Here is a 26,272-nt window from a genome sequence, read left to right on the forward strand (position 1 = left end):
GGGCGCCAGATGTGCTCGACGGTACGTCAATCCGTGAGATTCGCCAAAAGCAGCCTTAATTCACGCGCGAGAAACGACCCTGCCCCTCTACCTTTAATTTACGTGAGGATCTGTAATAAAGGGTTTTCGAGTTTACTGATTATGAATCTGAAGTTAGATTTCCGAAGTTTAGGATGGATTTAATACAGCGGAGAAAACGTCGTAATTTTATAATATTTTGGTAAAAATACGATTAGACGATTAATAGACGATTTTGGATAAAAAATTATATTGAATCCGCTATTTTTTAATTTTGAAATTTGACTTCAAATTTGTAATCAGCAGCCCCCAAAATCCATTATTACAGATTTTTACTTAAATAAATTTTTGTATTTTTGTTTGCCATATTGAATTCGCCATTTTGAATTTTGAAAATCTGACTTCAGATTTGTAAATAGCGACCCAAAAACGTCTAGATATAACATTAAGAAAAGAAGTGAGTAAACATGATAACTGATTTCTATTGAATGATTGATTTCTGTTGAGCCTCATGAGCTAAATCTAATATAAGAATTAAATTTAACAACCCAAAAATATAAGAATTAAATTCAACAATCTAAAAATATAAGAATATTCTCTCTCCCGAATAGTTTCAGTTATCAAGATGATTAGTTTGGTTTAAATAGTGTTATTTTAGCGGTTATTTTTGACAAGCGAATTAGTGAAGAACCTTGATCTAATAGACCAAAACTGGCTTTAGATTTGGATTGGAATTGAGCGACCCTAAAAATATAAGGATATTATAATTTAGTCCACTAAACACTTTTTTTGTGTGTGCCTGTGTTCTAGTAGGATCTTAGTTCTTAAATATTATTTCTTATGTGATTTTATACATATTTTTAATTCTTCAATTATACACTATTTTAATTTTAATTTAAATCAGAACGTAATATTACAATTTTAAAGTTAATCTGAGATTAATTTAATAATATTGATATTAACAAATTTTTATAAATTTTTTATACAAAAGGGAAAGAAAGAAAAGAGAAAGAAAAACAAAAAAAACTAAATAATTGATTGCTTGTTAGCCTACCATTTTTTAAATAAAGCAAAAGTATATTGTTTTTGTGACAGAATTGTATTATTTGTTTAATTACAATATTTTGTTAGCTAGTATATTTTTGAAATTATAATGTTATTTACTTTTAAATAAATTTTATGAAAAATAATTGTAACGAAATAACATGTTTGTTTCCAGTTAATAAACGATTATCTGAGAGACACATATTGGTCTCGAGCAGGAGTAAATGGGAGAGATGTTAGAAAGCTAAATATCGCCGCCTGTCGTTTAATGTTAGACATTCTCCCAGGTTTAGAAACCTCAGCAGTATTTCAGCCAGACATGGAAGGTCTTATCCATAGATTATTTTCCTGGGCGGAAAAAAGCATTGAACCGTTACAAAGCTATTCGACTGGTCTTTTGGCCGCCGCGATGGAAGTGCAAGACATCGCTACGGGATTCCGAGATCAAAACGCTAAAATGGTACCGTTGATGTTGCAACGATTACACAAATTGCAGCAAAAAGCGCACGAGGACCGTCAGCAAAAAGCTCATGAGGATCGTCAGAAGAATGCCAGGCCATTTGCCCATTTTGGACAGGACAGAAACAGCATCATTGATTGCAGTGACAAAGATATTGTTTCTGAAAAGTATAAAATGCGAGACAAATGGCAGAAAAATGGAATTATGAAAAATCAAGATTCACCTTCTTCTGATTCCGAGAATGATTTTAGCGACATACCGGCCGCAAAGAAGAGGAGAAGCAACTCTGGTTGTGAAACACCTGTGAAGAACAATGAACTGTATCCCGAGATTATGTCACCACCTCAATCGGTTCCTAAGATTCTAAGCAACTCCATTAACTTGCAGTTGACACCGGCCAAACAGCAGAGTAGTTTGCAGTTTAGATTAAGACAGTCCAGCCTGTCTCAAAGTTTCAATGCACATTCAACATTACTGGAGGGAAACTCAAATTCTTCTTGGGCCGAGATGGAGTCTTACGTTATCGGCAATGTTCAGATGTACCCGCCCACTATCGCGACTCGGCAAATGTTGATCCTGCGATACTTGACGCCAATGGGCGAATACCAGGAGTTCCTTGGTCACGTGTTTGAGCATAACGCCCTTGACTTGATACTTAAGTACATAAACGTGCGCGAGACCAAGGACAGTCGGCTCGCCTTTGAGGCACTCAAGTATCTCGCATCTCTGTTGTGTCACAAGAAGTTTTCCATTGAGTTCCTGAACGTCGGCGGTCTGCAAAGACTGTTAGACGTGCCGCGGCCGAGCGTTGCCGCGACAGGTGTATCTATATGTCTCTATTATCTTGCGTACTGTGAGGATGCTATGGAGCGAGTGTGTTTGCTATCGAAACACATAATATCCGACCTTGTGACTTACGCATTGTGGTTGTTGGAACGCAGCCACGATTCCGGACGATGTCACGCGACCATGTTCTTTGGTTTTTCTTTTCCATTTAAAGTTATATTGGAAGAGTTCGATGCACAGGATGGCTTGAGAAAATTGTTTAATGTGGTAAGAAAGCGTTAATCAATGGTTATGCTTATTTTAAGGATATATTAGAAGACATTTTTTAAATAATTAGAAGAAATTACTTTATTATATGAAGAAATTGTAAACTGTCTAGTATCGCATTTGAAAGTAATACAGAGCAGCAATTTTGCATCATAATAAAAGCAGGGTGTATACTCCCAGGAAAAACCTGGAAAACCTGATATACAGGGAATTTTGTTATGCCTTGAAAAAGCATGGAATTCTCATGGAATTTTGTTAGGATTCAGGGAATTAAAAAAAAGGTTTCTTTGACAATTTTATTTTTGTAAGTGGTCGTCTTTGTGTCGCTACTGAATCTTTATCACATTTTAGTGAAGTATTGTGTATCGAGTCGGTAATGATGGTTGGCTTTTAGAAGTTAGATAGAAGCAATTATAAAAAGGAACAAAACTTTAAAGACGAAAGAATTGAAAGCCAAACGCATACGAATTTTAGAAAGTGCTCAAAAAGAGGCAAATGGAAGAACAGATTTAAGCTTAAAAAAAAAAGATTTATATGACATACAGTATATATTTTTCATGTTATATGATATACATATATTTCACTGAAATATTTTTTTAAGAATAGTCATCTTTTTTATGTATTTTCATTAATATTTTTCTATTATTTAACTATTATTTTATATTTTTTTTTAGAATATAAATGTTTTAAATTAATTTAAGCATTTATATTAAGCAACTTTATTAAATTTTAATTTTTGAACTTTGATTTGAAAATTGTTTAATAATTTTAATAGCTTAAAAAACGCAAGTATTTTTATATTTATATAAGATATATAAAATATTTGATTTTATATATCCAGTATTAAAAGTTATTAAGTTCTATATTTTATTCACATATTTTATTTAACGCATAAAGTACTACGTATTTTAAATATTTATAAAAAATAAAATTTTATAAGTTTAAAATTTGTTTATGGTATATATTTTTTGTTTATGTCAAAAAAGTCATAAAGTACTTATTTTAAAATTTTTTAATGAAAAATATAAAGTATTTTAAGTTTAAAATCTGCTTAAAAATACATTTTTTGTTTATGTTGGTATAAAATTTGTTTAAAACATGTTTTGATTATGTAAAAAAATGATACGCTAAAATAAATAAGCTCATTTTAAAATTGCATCTAAAAATATTTTAATTTTACAAGGAATATTGAATAAAAATATCTGGAAGATCCTGTAAATCTCAGGAAATTCTTTTTTTTACGGAATTTGAGTATACACTCTGGCGGCACTCTCAGTGCCGCCAGATTCAGGGATTTGGCATCGAGCTGTGGCTATGGAGGGAATAGCTTATAGCAGAAAAGGCTGGTTTTAAAGGAACTGTCCGGTTTTAAAGCGTCATGAAAGCGCTTGAGCACATTTAAAACCGGGCTGTGTCGACTCTCAGCCTTTTTTGTTATAAGCTACTCCCTCCACAGCCGCGGCTCGATGCCAAATCCCTGAATCTGGCGGCACTGCTCTGAATGATACATTATGTAACAAGAGCATAAAGTTGGCCTTTTGTGTCGTGTTACATAATGTTTTTTTTTTTTTGTTACTCATGCGTTGATGTGTCTTTTGAGTGTTTTGGATTCTCACAAATTAGCAGTTTAGTTAAGGTTAGGTTAGGTTCACGAAAGCGACGAGGTGTTGGTTAATTCTGCGAGAGTTACTATATGTGTGTCGCGAGATGACGCGCATGCGAGTGCTGAAATGATAAAACATGCTGAAAAAGTATTGGTTTTTCACCACGATTTACATCATTTATTAGAGGACAAAAATTTTGCAATGTAAAGTGCTGAACTCGGCTACTTTACTCACACAAAGTGACACGAAGGTGACGACTTTCAACGCATATGTAACAAGAAATTATTTTAAAGTATTGGAAAAGAAATTTGAAATTTTTTTAAATATAATTGTGTTTTAATATAGTTTAATTTTTAATAATAAAATAAACAAAGATATTAGTAAATAAAAATATAATGTTATTTACATACAATGTTTATATGTATAATTTATTAGAGTATAAATATTAGTATATTATTAATTTCAATTTATTTTGCAAAGACTATAGATACATTTTTAAAGCACGAAATAAAAATAGAATTTTTATTGCGAAGAAAATGAGTATTGTATAGATTAAAATAATTTTTTTCTGATAAAGTAATTGAATACAGTAAAATAGTAATTTTACTGTAGATATCCACTTTACCAATTCTAAATATTGAGGAAGAGCCGACTATAAATGATGATGAGGAATGTGCATCAAGACAAATTGTACGACATGTTGCCGTTGCTTTGAAGAGATACATGGAGGCGCATTTGCATTTAAAAGCGGAACAATTGCAACGTGCAGAAAACGTTAGAGCTGATCGCGACACATGGCAACCTTCATTACCACCTTACAAGGTAAATATAATAAATGATTAATTGTGAATTTGAAGAAATTCTCATATTTTACCAGATTAATAAAAAAATAATTTTGTAAATTTAGAAAAAAAAAGAAAACCTTATATGTATCCAATAAATAAAGTTTTGTATTAAATTTAAAATATTTTATATGTAAGCTTTACTGATGTAATATTTCACATGTATCAAATTCTTTATTCCTAATTTTTATCTTTACTGGAAAATGAATCTATCTTACCCTCTACAAACACACACATTTTTTCTATTCTTTCTTTTGTTTCTCTATCTCTCAGTACATGATCAATCACAGTGCTTTTTCTACCTCCTGTGTATGTAAACTTTTCCCTAATTCCCTGCCACACTTTCCCTGCCTTTGTTTCTATAACCTGTTTACTTGCATTGATTTTTCTCTTTCCTCCGCCTTTACATATACTCCTACTACCTTCCAGCTTTTCCTAACTATTTTGACTCTAACCAACATAACCCTTTTTTCTAGTTCTACTATCTCTCTGGTTCACGTGAGTATCTGCTGGACGTGTTTGTCTATCGCTTCGCTGTTTTCGGCTATTTTCTGCTGTTTTTTGCCCTCCGAGGCTCTCTTTTCCAGGCATATTGTCGAGGACTTTTCTTACTTGACACTACTCCATTGGCGTGAGTGAGTATTTAGTGGCCTACTGCATCTATTTGGCATTTGCATTCTGCGATTTCCGATCGTCGGCATAGATTTTTCTGGAACTTGCTTGTCATCTATGCTCGATTGCTTTCCTGCGCCTGCGTTGTCGACGAGTGCTCAAGTGCGTGTTCATCAACACCAATATCCGTACATCGTGTACTGGGCCGACCGCTCGTGTTTACAATTTCGTCTGCTGCTGTCTCAGCCAATCATGACTCTCACCTGTGGTGCCTGCAAGAAATTCATCGCCAGTTTGAACGCGTGGCATTGCGAGCGTGTGTCGAGGCATATTTATCGTCGGGATTGCGGGCTTTTCTCCGAGGATGCTTCCCTTGACGCGGGTGCCGAGTCTTGTTGTCCCGTCTGCAGGAGTTGCCGGCTTATTGTTGATTCTCCTCGGTCCCCCTCCAGCGCGGTGGACTCTGCGGCCTCGAACGCCTCCTCATCTGAGCCAAACGCTCTGAAGAGCCTTATCTCTGCACTCCTAGTCAAAATCACCAGCATTGAAGCCAAACTCGACGATCTCATGTCTATGAAAGCGCAGCTTTCTTCTCTTGAACAGAGCACGCTCGGATTCGCGTTCGCCCTCGCTGACCTATCTGCGAAGACAGACGATCTCACTTTCAAGACTGATGCTCTTTCGACAGCAACTTTGCAGGTGAGGGCTCAGCATTCTGATCTTGTACGGCGAGTCGGGGCTCTCCAGGTCGCGCCGCCTTCAATACAGACTACTAGAAATTGCATCGATTCTAGTCTTGAGGTGCGCCTGGAGGCCCTTGAGCGCGCGAGGCTAAGCTCTGAGCTTATCCTCTTCGGAGTGCAAGAGCACCCCGCCGAGGACCTCAAGTCCGTTGCCATCAGTGTGGCACCGGCCTTGAAAATCTTTGTTTCTCCAGCGGACATCATTTCTTATTTTCGCATTCCGATCAGGGGCGACCGACTTCATCCACTGATTTTCAGGCTCTCTTCTAACGCGGTTCGGAATCGTTGGTTGGATGGTAAGAGAGCCGTGGGCGTGCTCGAGGGTTCTGCGATCTCTGCAGAGTTGGCCGGCTCCAGGATCGACATCAACGAAAGGCTACCCGTCTCTACCAGGCGCACTCTTGGTGAGGCAAGACATGCAGTGAGGGATGATCGCCTGCATCATGCTTGGGTCCGCAACGGGATCGTGCATGTGAAGCGGCATCCCTCGACTTCGCCTGTTAGGTTGAGTCATCTTGCTCACCTAAGCGATATCCTGGCTGGTACCTTGGATTCGACACCCGCGCCCATAGCTCCAGCTAAGCTTCCGACGGTTAACATTCTGCCATTGATGGACCCATCGTCATCTGGGGATGGTGCGTCCCGCCCTCAGCAGCCTTTGAGTGTGGATTCGCGCTCCGTGGCACCCTGCATCAATTCTGTCTCCTCGGCTGCGTCAATCCCACAAATTGTGGTCCAATCCGCCAAGCATTTAAAGGGACCTGGAGCCATCCCCAAACAGTCGTCCCAGCGTAAAAACAGACCTCATTAATTTTACGTTCTCTCTTTTTCACCACGTTTTTCTGAATCTGCATTTTTGTTACTTTCTAGTCATGTATCGCTACTCATGTATTCTTATTTTTTAGTGAACATCTTTCTTTTGTTAAAATTTTTTCAGATTCTGCACTTTTGTCATTTTAAATCTTATACACTTCTATTCATGTATTTCTTAATTTTACTGAGCATTTATCTTACTGTACACTCTACTGCTATGTACTCGCCATCATCTAAACTCTAGTTTTTTATTGCATAATTTCTACCTATGCACTTGCTTAATATTGCGTCAACTGCATTATATCGCTACTCATTTTCTCTAAACTCTGTAGGTTCTTAGAGGGCTTGCCCTAGAACTAAAATAAACGCTTCTATCTATTTATCTATCTATTTTAATCTTTACTTTCTTTAATTCTCTTTTTACTTCAATCACCATTCTTCCCATCGCTCTATCTCTCCTATTCTTTTTTCCTACTTTTTGCACCTCCTACTCAAAGTCTTTTGGTACTTTGTTTCTCACCTTTTCCCACTGTTTTCCATCTAACCACATTTTTATCAAAAACATCACATTCAATTCCTTTTGCCCAAAATTTTCTATCTTTATTCCTCAACCTTGCCACATTCTAGAAAGCGGTTCTCACTCTCTTTCCCTATTTTCTTTCTTCTTATTCCCCACTTCACTTTCTTTTTTTTCTTCCCCCGACTCCTCCATCTTTATCTCTCCTCTCTTATTTTTCAGTACCTTTTCTTCTTTATCTCATCTCCACCAATTCTCTCCTATCCTGATTTTATCATAATTTATCTATGCTCTGTTACTTTTTTCTTCTTCTGCTCTTGCTATCTTCTCCAACTTTTACCTTATTTTTCTTTCCTTTTATGTTTAGTTTTCGAAAACTTTTTCTATCTTTCAGGTTCTCTTTTTTACGTTACATCTCTTTTCTCTGCGCCTTATCTTCCAACCTTACCCATATTATGTTCTTCCCTTTTCTGTTTACTTTTCCTATTTTTCCTCATACTTTTCACCATAACTTCAGCTCCTATATCTTTAAACGTCCTCTCTATCCTTCCTTTTTCCCTTTTTCACCGCTACTCCCCTAATTATTATTATATTCCTCTTTTTTTATCTTTTATTTCCATCTTTTTCTCCATCTTTCTAATACTCTTTTCTCTCTATTTCTTCCAATGTCCATTATTTCGATTTTTTTCTTTAACTCCTCCTCCATTGAATTCTTTTTTTCCTTTTCCCATTTACTTTCCTTTTTTTAAAAATCCTTAATTTTGTTTTTAAAAATCTTTTTTTTTTTTTCATTCTTTTTCTCTGTTTTTTTATCACCTCCCTCACTTTTTCTTTTATTTCAGCTTTTATATTCCTTAAATTCCCTACTATCTCTTCTTTCCAGCCCTTCAACTTTTTATCTAACTTATCCCCATTCTCCTGCAGGTGATCTCACTGCCCTTTTACTTTCCCTACTAGTTTTCTCTATTCTTTCCCCTTCCTTCTAATTTCTTTTTTGTTATAAAATCTTTTAACGAAATACAGCTGTCACTTCTTCCTCTCTTTATGTTCTTTATCTTGACGATCGCTTCTAAACTCGCCTTGTCTATCCTTACCTCCCAGCTAAACCTCCAGGTGGCGCTCCTGCTTTTTAATCTATCGCTCGCTCGTCTCAAATCTACCTATTTCTTGCCTCTCTTTTGTTGTCTCATAGACTTACTAGAATAAACTGCTTATGAAAGTAGTGGAATATCCGTCACTGAGAAAAGGATAACTGTATTATGAATTGCTCTCTTTCTAATGCAGAATAGTGGGGAAGCAATAACGGTGTCAGAGTAGCGATTAATAACGGTGTCAGAACATGCGCGCTACGTATACTATGACAACACGCTTACGCTCTAATACTTTTATTGGTCACTATGCTTTCCCACTATTCTTCATTAGAAAGAGATAGCAACTCATATTAACAACAGTTATTCTTTTCTCAGTAACGGATACCCCCACTACCGTTTTTCCACCTCATAAGCAATCTATTCTAGTAAGTCTATGTGTTGTCTACCGACTTTACCGATTAATATACTATCTTTTTCCCCTTGCACATCCTTCCACCACTCGTTTTTTTCTACTCACACATTCCAATCACTCCCTGTCATCCACACTACACTACCTATCCTCTCTATATAGCTTTCTTTCCTCTCTTAATATCACTCTGATGACCATCGACACACGTCTACCTCGCCCCTGGAAAGTCTCTGTTATACATATATATGTATACATATATACAGAGTGAATTTTAATGGCTGTCCTTTTTTCTCATGAGAGATGGAATTATTGACTGCAATCTTAGTACACACATGTACGGCATTTGCACATACATATGTCGTACATGTGTGTACTAAAATTGCAGTCGATAATTCCATCTCTCATGGTAAAAAGTTGGGACAGCCATTAAAATTTACCTTGTATATATGTGTGCGTGCGTGCGTGCGTGCGTGCGTGTATATCCCACATAGCACAAAATATTATCATAAATATTTATAAATATTTTACAAATTTATTTTTAAAAAATATTTTAATATTCTAAAATTAGTATTAAAATAATATTTTCAAAAAAGATTATATAATTATTTTTATAAGCCATTTAGAAATGATACAAAAATTATTATCAACAATATATAGATATATTTTTAAAATGTACTGAAAAGTATTTATGGTGAAAAATATGAACTTGAAATATTTTTTTATATTCTTTGATAATAATGGTATAAATGTTTATTTTAAATATTTTTATAAATTTTTATCATAATTTTTTTTATACTTGACAAACTCGGACATAAAAATATGTATGAAATATTTATCATAAATATTTTTCCTTATAAATATTTTAGTTATAAATATTTTGTGCTATCTGGGATATATATATATATATATATATATTTGTACATTACATGCATATATTTTTTTTTAAAACATGTTTATTGTTCTAGGCATGTAAGTTTAACAGTGAGGAAGTTCAGGCAAAGGTGGAGATACTCCAAGAATTAATGTCAGTTAGAGCGATATGGCCACCAGTGGAGGAGCTTCATCGTTTAGGTGGTATCACATTGCTTTTGCAAATTATAGCTTTTGCTCGTGAATGGAATTATAGTGGACGGTAAGTGGACAGTAAGATGTCACATGTTTACATTAACAAAAATTTATTAGATCTTTCTAATTTTGTGTTATAAAAGAGTTTGTATCCCATACAGCTTAAAAAAAGTACAGAAACATTGTGGAAATATTTTATTGTAACATTGCAACATTAAAAATATTGTTGCAGCAATGATAAAATAATCCACTTTTGAAAAAGATTGTCTAATATAATGATGTTTTACTATATATGATATATGTTAATAGTATAGTATTAAAGGAGGATGTGCATTTTAGGAGTTTTTTGGAGCATGCAAAGATAATCGAGTCATTTTATTTTGCTTACTAGCTTGATTTACTGAATTCAAAAATTATAAAATGTTTTAACAAGGAGACTTACGGAAGTGTCACTCACTGATTTTAATGAAACTTTACACACTTGTAGAACATCGAAAAATAATCAACACGTATTTTTTTATTTCTGTAATGTAGGTTTAAGAGTAGAAACTATCCCTTGATAGTTTGGGTTGTTTCCAAACAGACAGAAAACAATTTTTTAATTTACCAGAAAAAATGTTTTCAAGAGATCTTTGATGCGATTGATTCCGAATTTGAAGTAAAAATTGTAAATCTAAAAATGGCGGATTTAATATGACGATTAAAATTACAAAAGTTCTTCAGGTTCTGGTTCTGGAAATATGAGTTAGTCTATAAAAACTATCAAATAGTTTTCAAGATTTACAACGACGAAGTTGCAGAGCAATTAAAATTTTTTTTCTGTATTTATTTTAACAGGATGCTTGATTAAAGTGAGTCTCTTTTTTTTCATTATTTGGGATGCTTGATTGCAGTGAGCCTTCTTGCCTTTCACTATTCAGGGTTCTTGATTGAAGTGAGTCTCCACATCACTATTTGATGTGCTGAATTGAAGTAAGTTTCCTTGCCTCTCATTATTCGAGGTAGGCTTATTAACATGTTATATTAATACATGCAAATTTTTAATAAGGTATGCTAAGAAATTTGTATGCATCATTATTTTTGCCAATGCGAACTAGTTCTTCAAATATCTTTATGGATATATCATTTTTTTAGCAGAATCATGTAAACGATCTAAAAGATCAAATTAAAATTGTTTCCACTTCTAATTTATTCATTTTCTTTATATCTTTTTGTGATAAAATTTCACTTTCCTGCCAATATATTTTATTATCTTCTATCAGAGGAATAGGCTAACTGGGAAAACTACTTAAAAAAACCACATCAGCAATAGTACTGCCTAGGTAATGTAGAAAGCTATTATAAATACTATAATTTATATACAGGGTGATTCTTAATGGCTGTCTTAATGACATGTACACATATGTTGTACATGTGTACTAAAATTGCAGTAATCCATTTCCCATGATAGAAAAAGTTGGGACGGTTATTAAGAATCACTCTGTATATACTATATATACACTCACAAGGGAACCTCGCGAACCCGAAAATTCTGATTTTAATGAAACTTGGCATAAATGTAGAAGAAGTAAATACATGAATTTAGAAATTAAAAGTTGGTGCTTATAAACGGTTTAAAGGGTTGAAACCACCCTTCAAAAATTTTGAGTTTTTGCCTTTTCTGGATATATCTCGTAAACTAAACAAAATATTAAAAAATGTTTCATACAAAAGTTTTACTGTATATATACCTCTATTTAACTATGTTATTTATTTAAAAAAGAAATCTTTTTTTCAAAAAAATTTTTTTTTCTTTAAAAAAAATTTTTTTTGAAAAAAATAAATATGATAGTTGAATAGAGGTATTCATGCCGTAAAACTTTTGTATGAAACATTTTTTAATATTTTGTTTAGTTTACGAGATATATCGAGAAAATGCAAAAATGTCTCAACTTTGAAGCGTGCTTTTACCCCTTCAAGCCGTTTTTGAACCAAAATAAAACATTTCTAAATTAATGTATTTACCCCCTCTACATTTATGCCAAGTTTCATTAAAATCAGAAAATTTTCTGTTTGGTCTTGTAAACGGTTTGAAGGAGTGAAACTACCCTTCAAAGGTTGAGATATTTTTACCTTTTCTCCATATATCTCGTAAACTAAACAAAATATAAAAAAATGTTTTATGCAAAAGTTTTACAGCATAAATACCTCCATTTAAATACGCTGTTTATTTTTTGAAAAAAAATTTTTTTTTTAATTAAGATAAATTTTTAATAAAATTGACTTTTATGTATATAGCATTTATAAAATAATTATACTATCTTATACTACGTTTTATTTATATCATCTATGTGTATATTATGTATGTTATATTTTATGTATGTTATAATACTATACATTTATATTATCTGCATCCCTATATGTATTAGTTTTCATCTAACAGTTGCGCAATATTAGAGTAGTCACGTTGCTTTCACACAATTCATTCTGTCTACGTCACATATTTCACATTCAAGTTTTATATTTGTCATATCACGGTATATATCATATATGAAATGGAAATCACGTATTAAAGTTTGATATCTTTATTAATGATGTTACGCGTCATTTTCACATCTGTATCAAGTCTAACGTGTGCTTGATCAGTACATCAGTATCACATCTAACGAGTGCTTGATTTTTCTGTTAGATTATTTAATTGAGCGAAGCATAATGTTACACGTAAATGTTGCGAATGTTTTTAATATGTTAATTATTTTATTTCAAATTATACATATTCCACCTATAAATGAAAGAGAAATACAATTACGTGATGTGATAGAGGATATTATAACAAATGATATTATAAGAGTGAATATGACTTATCATTTGATGTACACACTGATACTGCTTTAGAATTTTTAAATTATTGGGAAGTGGATTTACCTGACATAGAATATGTAACAAATGATGAGGAAGAATTTTTTTAAAATGATAATTGTGGTAGGGACTTCACCTTTCTGAAGCGACGTTGCACTCCTAAAAGAGAGTGTCGGCCTTTTATCACTTCTCCAATATTCGACGGCTTTCCTTTTATAGCTACTATTTAAAATTTCGTCTTCTGGTTCACAATTATATTCATTATCAGGTTCATAATCAACATTATCATTTTCTAAAAATTCTTCCACTTTATTTGTTACATATTCTATGCCAGGTAAATCCACTTCCAAATAATTTTGAAATTTTAAAGCAAAATGAGTGTGTACATCAAATGATAAGTCATTCACTGCATTTGTTATAATATCCTTTATCACATCACGTAATTGTATTTCTCTTTCATTTATAGGCGTTGATAGAATATGTGTAATTTGAAATAAAATAATTAACATATTAAGAACATTCGCAACATTTATGTGTAACATTATGCTTCGCTTAATTAAAAACAATCTAACAAGAAAAATCAAGCACATGTTAGATGTGATACTGATGTACTGATCAAACACACGTTAGACTTGACACTGATGTGAAAATGACGCGTAACACCATTAATAAAGATACCAAACTTTTATTAATACGTGATTTCATATATGATACATACTGTGACATGACGAATATAAAACTTGAATGTGAAATATGTGACGTAGAGAGAATGAACACTGTGTGAAAGCAACGTGACTACTAATATTGCGCAACTGTTAGATGAAAACTAATACATATAGGGATGCAGATAATATAAATGTATAGTATTATAACATACATAAAATATAACATACATAATATACACATAGATGATATAAATAAAACGTAGTATAAGATAGTATAATTATTTTATAAATGCTATATACATAAAAGTCAATTTTATTAAAAATTTATCTTAATTAAAAAAAAAATTTTTTTTTAAAAATAAACAGCGTATTTAAATGGAGGTAGTATTTATGCTGTAAAACTTTTGCATAAAACATTTTTTTATATTTTGTTTAGTTTACGAGATATATGGAGAAAAGGTAAAAATATCTCAACCTTTGAAGGGTAGTTTCACTCCTTCAAACCGTTTATAAGACCAAACAGAAAATTTTCTGATTTTAATGAAACTTGGCATAAATGTAGAGGGGGTAAATACATTAATTTAGAAATGTTTTATTTTGGTTCAAAAACGGCTTGAAGGGGTGAAAGCACGCTTCAAAGTTGAGACATTTTTGCATTTTCTCGATATATCTCGTAAACTAAACAAAATATTAAAAAATGTTTCATACAAAAGTTTTACGGCATGAATACCTCTATTCAACTATCATATTTATTTTTTTCAAAAAAAATTTTTTTTAAAGAAAAAAAAATTTGTTTTTGAAAAAAAGATTTCTTTTTTAAATAAATAACATAGTTAAATAGAGGTATATATACAGTAAAACTTTTGTATGAAACATTTTTTAATATTTTGTTTAGTTTACGAGATATATCCAGAAAAGGCAAAAACTCAAAATTTTTGAAGGGTGGTTTCAACCCTTTAAACCGTTTATAAGCACCAACTTTTAATTTCTAAATTCATATATTCACCCCCTCTACATTTATGCCAAGTTTCATTAAAATCAGAATTTTCGGGTTCGCGAGGTTCCTTTGTCAGTCGAAAAAAAAGCGGTACACCTAAAATTTGTCAAAAAATCACTAAACTTCCAAGGACGATAACTACGCGAGTAATAAAGATAGAAAGGTTTCTAAAAAAAGAAATTAAAGCTTCAAATGTCTACTTTAAGAATTGATTTAGTAAAATTTTGCGTAATAATTTTTTTTAAAATGGCGTATGACAAAGCGAGAGCATGCGAAATTGAAAAATATTGGTCCGAGTTTGCGACGATCCATGGCGTGAGGCAAGTATCGCAACTTAATGGGATAAAAAGTATGCGATAGTACAGAGTTTTCCCTTCAAAATGCTTTTTTACTCGTCCCGATACGATGATTTTTCGCTGAGATATGCGCATTTGAATAAAAAGGCAGTTTTTTACTTTAAATGCGCATATCAGCAAAAAGCATTTTGAAGGGAAAACTCTGTACTATCGCATACTTTTTATCCCATTAAGTTGCGATACTTGCCTCACGCCATGGATCGTCGCAAACTCGGACCAATATTTTTCAATTTCGCATGCTCTCGCTTTGTCATACGCCATTTTGAAAAAAATTATTACCATATAATTGTCTTACGTAAAATTTTACTGAATCGATTTTTAAAGTAGACATTTGAAGCTTTAATTTCTTTTTTAGAAACCTTTCTATTTTTATTACTCGCGTAGTTATCGTCATTGGAAGTTTAGTGATTTTTTGACAAATTTTAGGTGTACCGCTTTTTTTGAGTGAGTGTATATATATATATATATATATATATATATATATATTTGAAAAATTTGTTAATATAAAAACATCGATATATATAAAATAATTCCATATATGTTTATACTAATTTCTTTGCTTTTGTAAAATTTTTGTTTAATATAAAAAACAAATTATTAAAATTCTACCCTTAAACCCACATTATTATAAAAATAAAAAAATACTTGTCGATTATTTTTTGATGTTCTACGAGTGTGCACAATTTCATTAAGATCAGTGAGTGAGTAGTTTTATGAGTGTCCAGGAAAGAGTTTTAAGACATTTTTAATAGGTAAGACAACGACTGATTTTATCAATTACTTTTGAAGTCATTTGAACAAAGAAGGAGTATCAATAAGGCCTGATTTTGGCTTACTTTAACTTTCTTTCTATTGCAAACGATTTCTTACGACTTGTTGAATATACATTACTAAAAAAAAAAAAAAAATAGAGAATACTGTATAAATTTAAGCTATTTTTAAACCACTGGAATTTAGCAAAAAAATCACAGAAACAAAATCCAAAAAACGTTTTAAAGCTTGAAACTTCTTCTTTCAATCGCTTTCTGGCGATTTCAGTTATCTTTCTTTTTACTAACGTGGCACAATGATAAAGCTTGACCTGTTAAAATAAAAATTTTTAATGTGACTGCTGCGCTACATCTTGCGTAAAAAAGTCGTAAAGAATTTGTGATTTGCATTTTCTTTTCCCTTTATTTCGAGTAGTTCATTACTGTGCGATTTTTTTTTAAATCGAATTATTGAGATTTTAAGAAAAAATGACTATTTTGACTTTTATCACTTGTTATTCGTGAATAGATCAATGTACAGTGCTCCGCAAGAAAACAATGGAAAGCTGAAAGTTTGCACTTTCAAATGCTAATTGATTAATTGGGAGAAGCGCTTAGGCAAATTTGGCACGAAATTTTATAGAACATTATTGAGAGGTGCATAAACATATGAGAACTTTTACAAGCAGTAATTGATCAAAGAACATTATTACTGGGGTGTAATCGTACTATAAAACTTTGCTTTAGCGAAGTGTTTGATTTTTTTTCACGACAGTACAATACATTGAACTAATTAAAAACCGTAAAATTTGCGATTTTCAGGTAATCTTTGAATATGATTTGTTGTTAGGAAAAGTAAATTTGTGAAAAATTAATAATAGTGTTCAAAAGTGAAAACTTTCAACTTTTTAATACTTTTTTGCTGAGCGGTGTACGTTGATCTGTTTACGAGTAACAAGCGATGAAAGTCAAAAGGTTCTTTTTTTTCTCAATAACTTTTTAAATCTCAATAACTTTTCAAAAAAAAATAGCACAGCAATGAACAACCACTCAAAATAAAGGAAGAAGATCCCGTTACAAAATGCAAATAACAGATATTCTTTATGATTTTTTCCTATTGATAATTCTCGGCGTTATCTCTACGCAACCTGATCGCGAGGAGTCATCGGCAGTGATCCCGTACCGTGTCCCGAGACGAGGGGCATGACAGGTTTTATTGTGACGGTTTTAAATTTATGTTTTCTGAGATGCTGATTTGGGAATTTTTACTTATCTTTTAACGAGATACAAGTATTTATAAACCTATAAAGTGATTGTAAGTGGTTTATAATAAGTGCTAGAGGAATGTTGTTAGATGAATCACTTTGGGTGGCTCAAGTGACACTATAGGATACGAATTATAAGGATTGTGGAGTTCGGCGTTTATACATGTGTATATTTATACCCTTTAACTTTATTATTTTATAGCAAAAAAAATTTTACTTTATAACATAATGATGTAAAAAGATATTAACTTATTACAGAGAATTCATCAATTGATGACGATTAATCTCTAAAGAATAAATCCATATTTCATGATCCAATAACAATACTATTTTAAAACCGTTATAACGCCAATATCCCATATCTCTGTGGCTTGGTATTCTTATAGTACTACTTGAGCCACCCGAAATAATGATTTATCTAATAACATTAATTTAATTTATTGTCCACTTATAATCACTTTATGATTTTATAGTTTTATAAATACTTGTATCTTGTTAAAAAATAGGTAAAAATTCCCAAATTAATATCTCAAAAAACGTAAATTTAAAATTATCACAATAAAACTATTATGCGATTTTAAGCCACAAAAAAACATTTTTCATAATTTTTTTTTAGAGCCAAGGAGGAAACTAAAAATGGGACTTTTTACATAATAAAGTACACCATTTGTAGTTTTCATACAAATTTTATTACAATGATTTTGTTGAAAAATCCTGTATTATACAAAAGATATATTTGCTAGAATATATATATATTGTAAATAAGATTTTGTAGTGAAGACTATTGTTGTAAAAATTTTATAAACGGAATACTACATATTAGTGGGAGTAAAGAAAAATGTTTCTCATACTTTTTTAACAGATATTACAGATCCGACTGTAAAGTCATATATTCGTAGCTAATTAGCACATAAAACAATTATATGTTTTTCCATGTTTAAATATTAAGCAAAAATAAATTTTAAAATGACAGAATACAAAAAATAATACAAATAATAATTAATGAGGAAAGGGTCAAATGAGTCATTATATAAGTTCTCGATGTAGAATTTATATTATCTTCATAATTTTAACAAAAATAGATTTTTTGATTTCTATAATTAGATTATTTTAAATATTAACGGATCTTCGTAGAATGTTTTAAATTACAGCAATTAATCCATAAAAGTAGTCGAATTGTAAAAAAATTAAAACTTGTCTAGTGAGTAAAACATTGATTGGAAGTTTCTTAATTTTCTCTCATTTTGACCAACGGTGATGTCGTATGTGTTATAAAAAGTAGGATTCTTGATTAGATAGAATAATCGAGAATTTTTTAATCCCATAAACTTACTTGTCAGTGTCAGACATTAAAAAAAAAATAATAATATGAAAATTCTGTCTTGAGAAAATCACCAACTTTACTGATGAAATAGTTGCCACTTTTTTACGATGCTGATTGGGCCTCTCATTTCTACGAGAAGAATAACTATCACTATGACTGAATATTTACAGCTCAAACTGATCGTATACACTGCAAATTTTTATGTATTAATATACACATTTTACCTGTATGTAATTTCCTGAGACACAGTAAATTTGCTCAGATGACTCAAGAAATTGAAAAATTAGTCTTTTTTTTTGTTGTCTCAAAATTTTTGGACACAAAGAGCATTTGGCATTTAGCATTTGAATTCAGCAAGTTACTGTGTAAAACAAACACTCGATCGTATAATCCTCGTGTACTCCTAAAAAGAACGCCACAAATACATATCCTCCTTTATATTTATCGTATTTTCTTATAGTTGACATTTGCATACATGTTTTACAGATTATTTATGATTTAAATAACATCATAACTTTTAGCATATCTTAGAATTACAATTAAAATTTATATTAAAACTACTCTGAATACAAAATTAAATTGTATTTTTTTTTTTTTTTTTCTAAAAATTTCTTTAAGGCTTCTGATCTCTTATCATAGCCATACTGAATTTACAAGCGAGAAATAATACGTTGACAACTAATTTTTGCGTCTGTGCTATATTGTAACTATTTATTGTATCCTGGTGCTGTAATTTGTGATGTGCTTGTGAAATCCTCAAAATACGTCAAATGCTATTTATATCTATTATACATATAAGACAAAGATTTTCTTTTTTTTATAACAGGCAAAAATTGGTTTAACAACACTCTTAAACAGGTTTAATAACATCGATACTTCTAGAGCTGGCTAATCATAACCATTTCATTCTTCCGAGGGATGGTTGTAATGGCCATTTATAACTCTGATGTTGTTAAACCCGACGTGTAAACGTAGTCAATGGTCTTTAAGGTGATCTTAAAGTTTTACGGACATTCTGTTTAACCTTTTAGTTTTGAATTGAATTTACAGAATTGAAAATCCTTTTACCCGTTTAAAGTACGTACACAAATAAACCTAAGGAAGATTAGATTAAGACTAAAAATGCCAAAAAAATTTTAAGATATTTACTCATAAAAATATTTGCTTCAAAATACAAGTTAGTTTATACGTACAAATGAATGGTATCCGCGGAATAGATTGAGGATAGGAACATATTTGTCAAATTACGATTAAAAGTCGTAAAAAAGTTGATTTATTTTTATGAGACCTATAAGTTCTCTTAATATTGGTCATATTTAAAGTGATCTTATGTGTTATTTTATCAAAATTTATTTTTATTTAGAAGTGACAGACGCAAAAATTGAATTGTTAATGTGTCATTTCTTGCTTCTGACGTCACAAACTCAAATGGTTGTGGCGAGGGGTCAGGAACCTTAATTGCGGAAATTAGGTATTAAACATAAAAAATAGCTTTACATGGCAATTTATTGTTAGACTTGTGCTTAAATTTAGACTCTTGTATAAAAATTAGTTAAGTTCGATAAATCAGAAAATGTATATAAATATTTAAACATCAAATATTAATTTATTTTTACAATGTGTTCAAAATATTGCTGCAACATTGAAATTATATTGCATATCTATATTTTAATGATTTCTGTAACATTACAATACAAATTGCAATGCTACAATATCTTGTGCCATATGGGATATTATTTACATGTACAAACACATAGTTCCACAATTTTTAAATTGATATTTTTTTAGAGTACACACTACTTCCAGCGCGGAAACGGTTCGATCATGTTTGGATGTTATTGCAATTTGTTCCGTTGTACCAAAAGTTATGTTGCTACTATGCGAGAGAGTTGACATGCCAGACATGTCAATGACAATGGCAATTAATCTTTTGCTAGCGGCAGCCGAATGCGAAATTATTGCAGATGCTGATGTACAAAGAGCGGCGCTTAGAGCTGTAATTAATTGCGTGTGTGCTCCCATAAATAGAGTACGTTTTTTTTTCTTTTATAAATTAACTCTCCCCTCATATACAAGGTGTTCGAAAATCTTCAGATGACCTTTTTAACTTTTAGAGAATGGACATATTTTTTGTGAATTTTTATATCTTCAAGTAAGAACTTTTATGTATGTGTCATAACGTAAGCGACGGAAAAATTTAGAGGAGAGTTAGATAGATTTAAACTCGGGATTCTTAGAATTTTAGAAAGCTAGCTTTTTTACTGCTACACTACACTGCCTTTATTTTTATTTTATTTGCTTATAAGTCTTTAACTGATTACTTTAACTGAACCTCTGTTCTATTTTGAAAAATTGATTTTTTCAAAAGATTTTAATCTAAAAGTAGAACATCTTAGAAATGTTTCCTAAAAGTTTCGCGTCGATTCGATTAATATTCACGAAAATATGAACCTTTATGTCCCCATCCGACCTTCCAAAAAATGCTTTGTAAAAAAAAACACTCTAGCACAGAACGTTTGCGTTTATAATTCTACATTATTATTTTTAAAATGAATTGTAATAAAATAATACGAGGAACAAGATTATTAAAAAATGCAAATTAAGGCCTAAACGTAAAAAACGTAAATAAAATTTCAATCTAAAAACTCGCACTTAAAACGCGTTTTTCTCAGAACTGCAATTTTTAAGTCGACGATACCTTTATTTACGATATTTCAAAAACTATTGTATCTATCTGAATGACATTTTGCAAACTTTACATATAAAAAGCTTGTTCTTGAACGAAAGATTTATTTTTTAATGACTACATCTCATTTTACAAGCAAAAAATAACCGATTTTTTAGGCAGAAATTGTAATTTTTTACTTTAAATTGTCGCCGTTTTGTAAAAATTCCATATTTTTTAAAATCCTTTATCGAATGATAAGAGAAAGTAAGGTACTATCAAAATCTGTTTGGTTTTTTATTTTATATAACACTAGATTAATATTTATGATTTATTTTATAGAACACTAGCTAGATATATAAGCTAGAGTGAATACTGTAAGAAAAAAATTACAAAATTTTACTTTTTTCCCCTATTTTGATTGTAAACTCTTAAGTCACAACAGAAAATATTTTGTATGGTACATAATAAAAAAAATTATTTTTTTTAAGTTAAAAAAGGCGCTATATGTGTCTTTTTAAAGGAAAATACCATAAATAAAAAAACAAAGAATTTGTTTTCTCTACAAAAATAATATCAAGTAAATGCATCAACTATAAGAACATATATTTATACAAAATTTATTATTTCTTCATCTATAGTATATATCTTCATAATGGTAAAGTTTTGATTAACATATTAATATCATATAGAAACAAAAAAAACATAATAAAGATAATAGACAAATTAAACATGTTTATTAGGGTTCAGAAGGACATAACCGACATAAATCTAATGAATAATATTGTCTACAAAATATGCTGTAAAAATTGTAACGCATCATATGTAGGATAGACAAAAAGACATTTAAGTACTAGAATTAAAGAACATGCGAATAATTTTAAATTGGAATCGTCGAGACACTCCGTGATAACAGAACACATGCAAAAAAATAACCACGTGTTTGATTGGAATAACGTTAGGATATTAGATTCTGAATCAAATACCAAAAAAAGTTAATTCAGAAATGATCCATATTAAGGAGCAAGTTAATGGCATCAATTTACAGAAGGACACGGAGTGTATTGACAATTCTTATTATTGTTTATTTGACATTTTGTCGAAAATGACTAACGGAAAATACGTTTTGCTCATTCTGCCTCTGACTACCGAACGTTACACTGGTCTTTAACGTCGAATACTCTGTGTGTTTGTTGCTTGTTTTAATATTGTGTTTTAAGATCTGGGATCAACATATGTAAGTTTACAGTTTTTTACAATACGCATCAGTTTATGTTATTCATAAATTACACGTATTTCATCGGGTTTGATTTTTTAGATTTTTCGACAAGACTTTTTGACTATTCTGTCATTTTAATATGAAAACCGTCTTGCGAAAAAATTTTATTATTTATTTGATTGTATTATTCGTTCACGTTTTTATTTATTATGCTACATTTTGATACGATATGCGCTGTTTTATGGTTGTTCAATGGTCATCACTTTTTAACTGTTTAATTATATTTTTGTGTCTGTTATTTTATTTATGGTTAGGTTAGGTTCATACATATTGGTAATTTATTATGACTAAAGAGGACTAAGTATAGTCGAAACGTTTCGAAATTTAACATTTTTTAATACAGCTGGTTTTTAGTCGCGTTTAGAATTATATGTTTATTTAATAAATTATAATGTATTAGAAAAATTTGTCTTGGCTTGATAGATTGACCTGTTTATTGTATTATTTTTGCAAAGATAAAAGTGTTATTAAAAAAAAATTTGGCGATGTTATAGAAATATAATGAAAACGGTTTATTTTAATATTAATAAATACTGAATTGTTTGTAATTGTTAACATTTTATAATTATACTTCAGAATTAATATATAAGCTCTGAAAGATTAGTGTATTTATTTCACTGATTGACAAGTATACCATTGAAAATAAGTATATTTTTACTGATTTTATTGATTTTTTCTGATTGTAATTTAGAAAGTATTTTTTGTAGCAGCGCCAAGTTGTTTTTAAATAAAACATTTATCTTTATTATGCTTCTTTGATTTTTATATAATCTTAATATGTTAATCGAAACTCTTTACCATTATAATAATATATATTATCGAATAATATATACAGAACTATATTATATTTTATAGTTCTGTATATATTATTTATAGTATATATTATATATATTTATAGTATATATTATAACTATATTATATTTACAGGATATAACATTTTAGTATTAAAAAGTAATAATGAATAAATTTTGTATAAATATATGTTCTTATAGTTGGTGCATTTACTTGATATCATTATTTTTGTAGAAAAAACAGATTTTTTGTTGTTTTTTTATGGTATTTTTTTTAATTCTTTGCGCCATGATGAGTCACTGTCAATGAGTGACACACCATGGGCCTTTCTAGTTTTTAATTATTTTAACGATTTCTTAACCTTTTAAAGTTGGTTTTTTGGTTTTTGATAGTTTAAGATATTTTAAGGTATATTTAAAAAATATGATCACAAATTTGTATTTATTTACTTGATACAAAGAAATAAACACTCAAAAATTGCTGCTTTTTCGAAAAAAATTTATTTTCTCTTAAAGAAGATCGCCAATTTCTACAAAACTCTACATCTGGAGGGTTTTGAGGTCGCTGATTACGAATTCGTTGTCAGATTTTCGGAAATGGATCTAATATGGCGGACACTATTAAAAATTCAACCAGTTTCTATGAAATTTAGTATCTAGGTGTTTTTGGGGTGCTGATTACGAATTTGTTATCAGAATTTTAAAATTAAAATTTAAAAAATGGTGGGTTTAATATGGCTGGCATAAAATTAAAAATTAACTAATTTTTGTGGAACTTAGTATGTAAGAGTTTTGTTATATTGAATCCGCTATTTTGCATTTTGAAAATCTGACAACTGATTTGTAATCAGCACCCCTAAAAACCCCTAGATACTAAGTTTTACAAGATTTGGTTTAATTTTTAGTTGTATGTCTACCATTGGATCCGCCATTTTGAATTTTGAAAATCTGACATCCGATTCGTAATCAGCGACCTAAAAAACCCCTTGGATACAGAGTTTTATCGAAATTGATAAGCAAGAATAATTCGTGGCTTAAAGGAGTACACTGCACACATGGCGCCTGTTTTAACTTAAAAAAAAAAAAAGGTAGTTTTGTTTGGATATTACACATTTTATAGTGCTAAGCACCTTTTTGTGCAAAGTACATATATATTTTTTTAAATAAAAGTATTTATGGGCATGCTCTTTATCCCCCCCTCTCTCACCCCTCTCTCCTTTTTTCCCCTCTTTCCTTCCTCTCCTCTCTACCTCTCTTTTCTTACCTCTCTCTCCCTCTCCCTGCCTTTCCCTCACTCTCACTCTTACTCTCACTTTCAATTTTTCTGCAACTTTTTAACTTTAAAATTAATAATATTAAGTAATTAATACATTTCTTTAATATTAGAACTATATATTACACAGGAAAAAAAGGAAGATAGATAATTATTACATTAGCGATTTCTCACCGATTATTATAACCTTCAAATATGTTGTCAAGATCATTATTATGAACAACTTTTCTCTGTACGTGTTACCGCCGTTCGGCCTTAGTTTTTGAGTTGTACACAAAAGTTTTTTTTAATTTCTTGCTTCGATTTTATTAGTTTTCAAGCAGGAGAGAGGTTGGGGTGCAGAAAACGCGTGGGCGGGATGCAGGGAAAGGGGCTTCGCTTTTCTGTTCTGCTTTGTAAGCAGGGAGGAGATGTGAGTAATTAGAAAAGAAAGATAAAAGAGAAAATAAGACGAAAGTCGTATGCTGCGAACGAAAAAACGACGATAATAATAACCGAATAGCGCGCAACTCAGAAATTAAGTCAGTGTAACGGACCGGGCACAATTTCTTCTGGGTGCTTGGAAACGTGCCAACAATCCCGGCAACAATAGATCGCGAACGCGCACTCCGCGAGCGGGGTTTGCCGTAGGACGGCCACGCGATAATCGTACTCGTGCCGGACAGCTCCCACGACACCGATCCTGCTCTGTACAATCTCACACACGTGAAATACACAAATTTGCAGCTTTGTATCCCCAGGCTCACCGGTTTCACGCGGATGAAGAATATTCGGGGATTGCTTTCCCTACGTGGGACACGATACTCGCACGAACGAGGGATTTGCGGCGCACGCGGTAATTCCGAGGGGAAATCGCCAATCTGCTTTTTTTTTACGCCACTTTATTTGATGCGATAAGGCCCCTCTCGCTTGCGTTCTTTCCCGATAATTTATCTCAAAAACGTGTGGCTGTCCCACGGCTGACGCAACACTAACACTAACGCGGGTAGAGCACAGAGCGAGAGCGCGGCCGACCGCTAGTCAGTTGTTTCACAAAGTTGTCAATATGAATGGCCACCTCACCGACAGCTGCCATTTTGACTGCCGTCTCCTGCTCCGTCATCGGGGTAGCACTCAGGCTTAGCTCTCCGGGCACAGTTTAGCCAACGCCGATACTTGTTGCCACGTTTGCCGGTCGCTCGATACATTCTACACACTCGACCACATGCATGTAAAAGCACGGGGAATAGCGGTCGATCCGCAATTGACACAACGATCTCCTCTACTAGGGGCTGCGCGTTACTCTCGTGCATCGCGCAACCCAATCACGACAGGGTGCGCAGTTCTGCGGCTGCAGGGATGTGTGCGCCCTAATCCTTCCGGAGGTTCGACGGACTCCTTGCTGACATTTCTTTTTCCGCCAGCTTTCTCCGGCGCGCCCCGCGATGCTTTCTACGCTTTCGCTTCTTGCGGGAGGGTACAGCATCCCCGCGGGACGATTCGCTTACCGGCTTTTTGCCGCTCGCCGGGAATATCTCAACCGCCGGGAATATCGGCAGGGCGCCGATTTTCCATCCATCGGCCATGGTTTTTTGCAGCAGCTCTGCACTCTCTTGTGCGCCGGCCGCTTGCTTTGCCCTTCTGGTGGCTCCCGGCTGCCGTCGTCTCTGCGAACTCACCCAGCAAAAATTCCATTTTTTGGCTAGTTTTTTATTTCCGACGATATTCTTTTTTATTTTTTCCTTTTTTTCTCTCTATAAGTATGTGCGAATGCACTTCTCTATTGCTCTGTTTTATACTTTGATACTGGTGGTCACTGC

General features: G+C 32.0%; 1 protein-coding gene across 4 annotated transcripts in view; it reads left to right on the plus strand.

The window, feature by feature from the left end:
- LOC105834796 (DDB1- and CUL4-associated factor 1) overlaps nucleotides 1–26,272 on the plus strand; it is a 122,974-nt gene that overhangs the window by 23,723 nt on the left and 72,979 nt on the right. For all 4 annotated transcript variants that reach the window (XM_028194780.2, XM_028194779.2, XM_028194781.2 and 1 more), the window contains 4 exons: nucleotides 1,238–2,575; nucleotides 4,792–5,001; nucleotides 10,172–10,338; nucleotides 20,254–20,494. In XM_028194780.2, the coding sequence (XP_028050581.1) occupies nucleotides 1,238–2,575; nucleotides 4,792–5,001; nucleotides 10,172–10,338; nucleotides 20,254–20,494 (1,956 nt within the window). The remainder of the gene's footprint in view (nucleotides 1–1,237; nucleotides 2,576–4,791; nucleotides 5,002–10,171; nucleotides 10,339–20,253; nucleotides 20,495–26,272) is intronic.

This window comes from Monomorium pharaonis, chromosome 9, assembly GCF_013373865.1.
Source record: "Monomorium pharaonis isolate MP-MQ-018 chromosome 9, ASM1337386v2, whole genome shotgun sequence".
Lineage (NCBI taxonomy): Eukaryota > Metazoa > Arthropoda > Insecta > Hymenoptera > Formicidae > Monomorium > Monomorium pharaonis.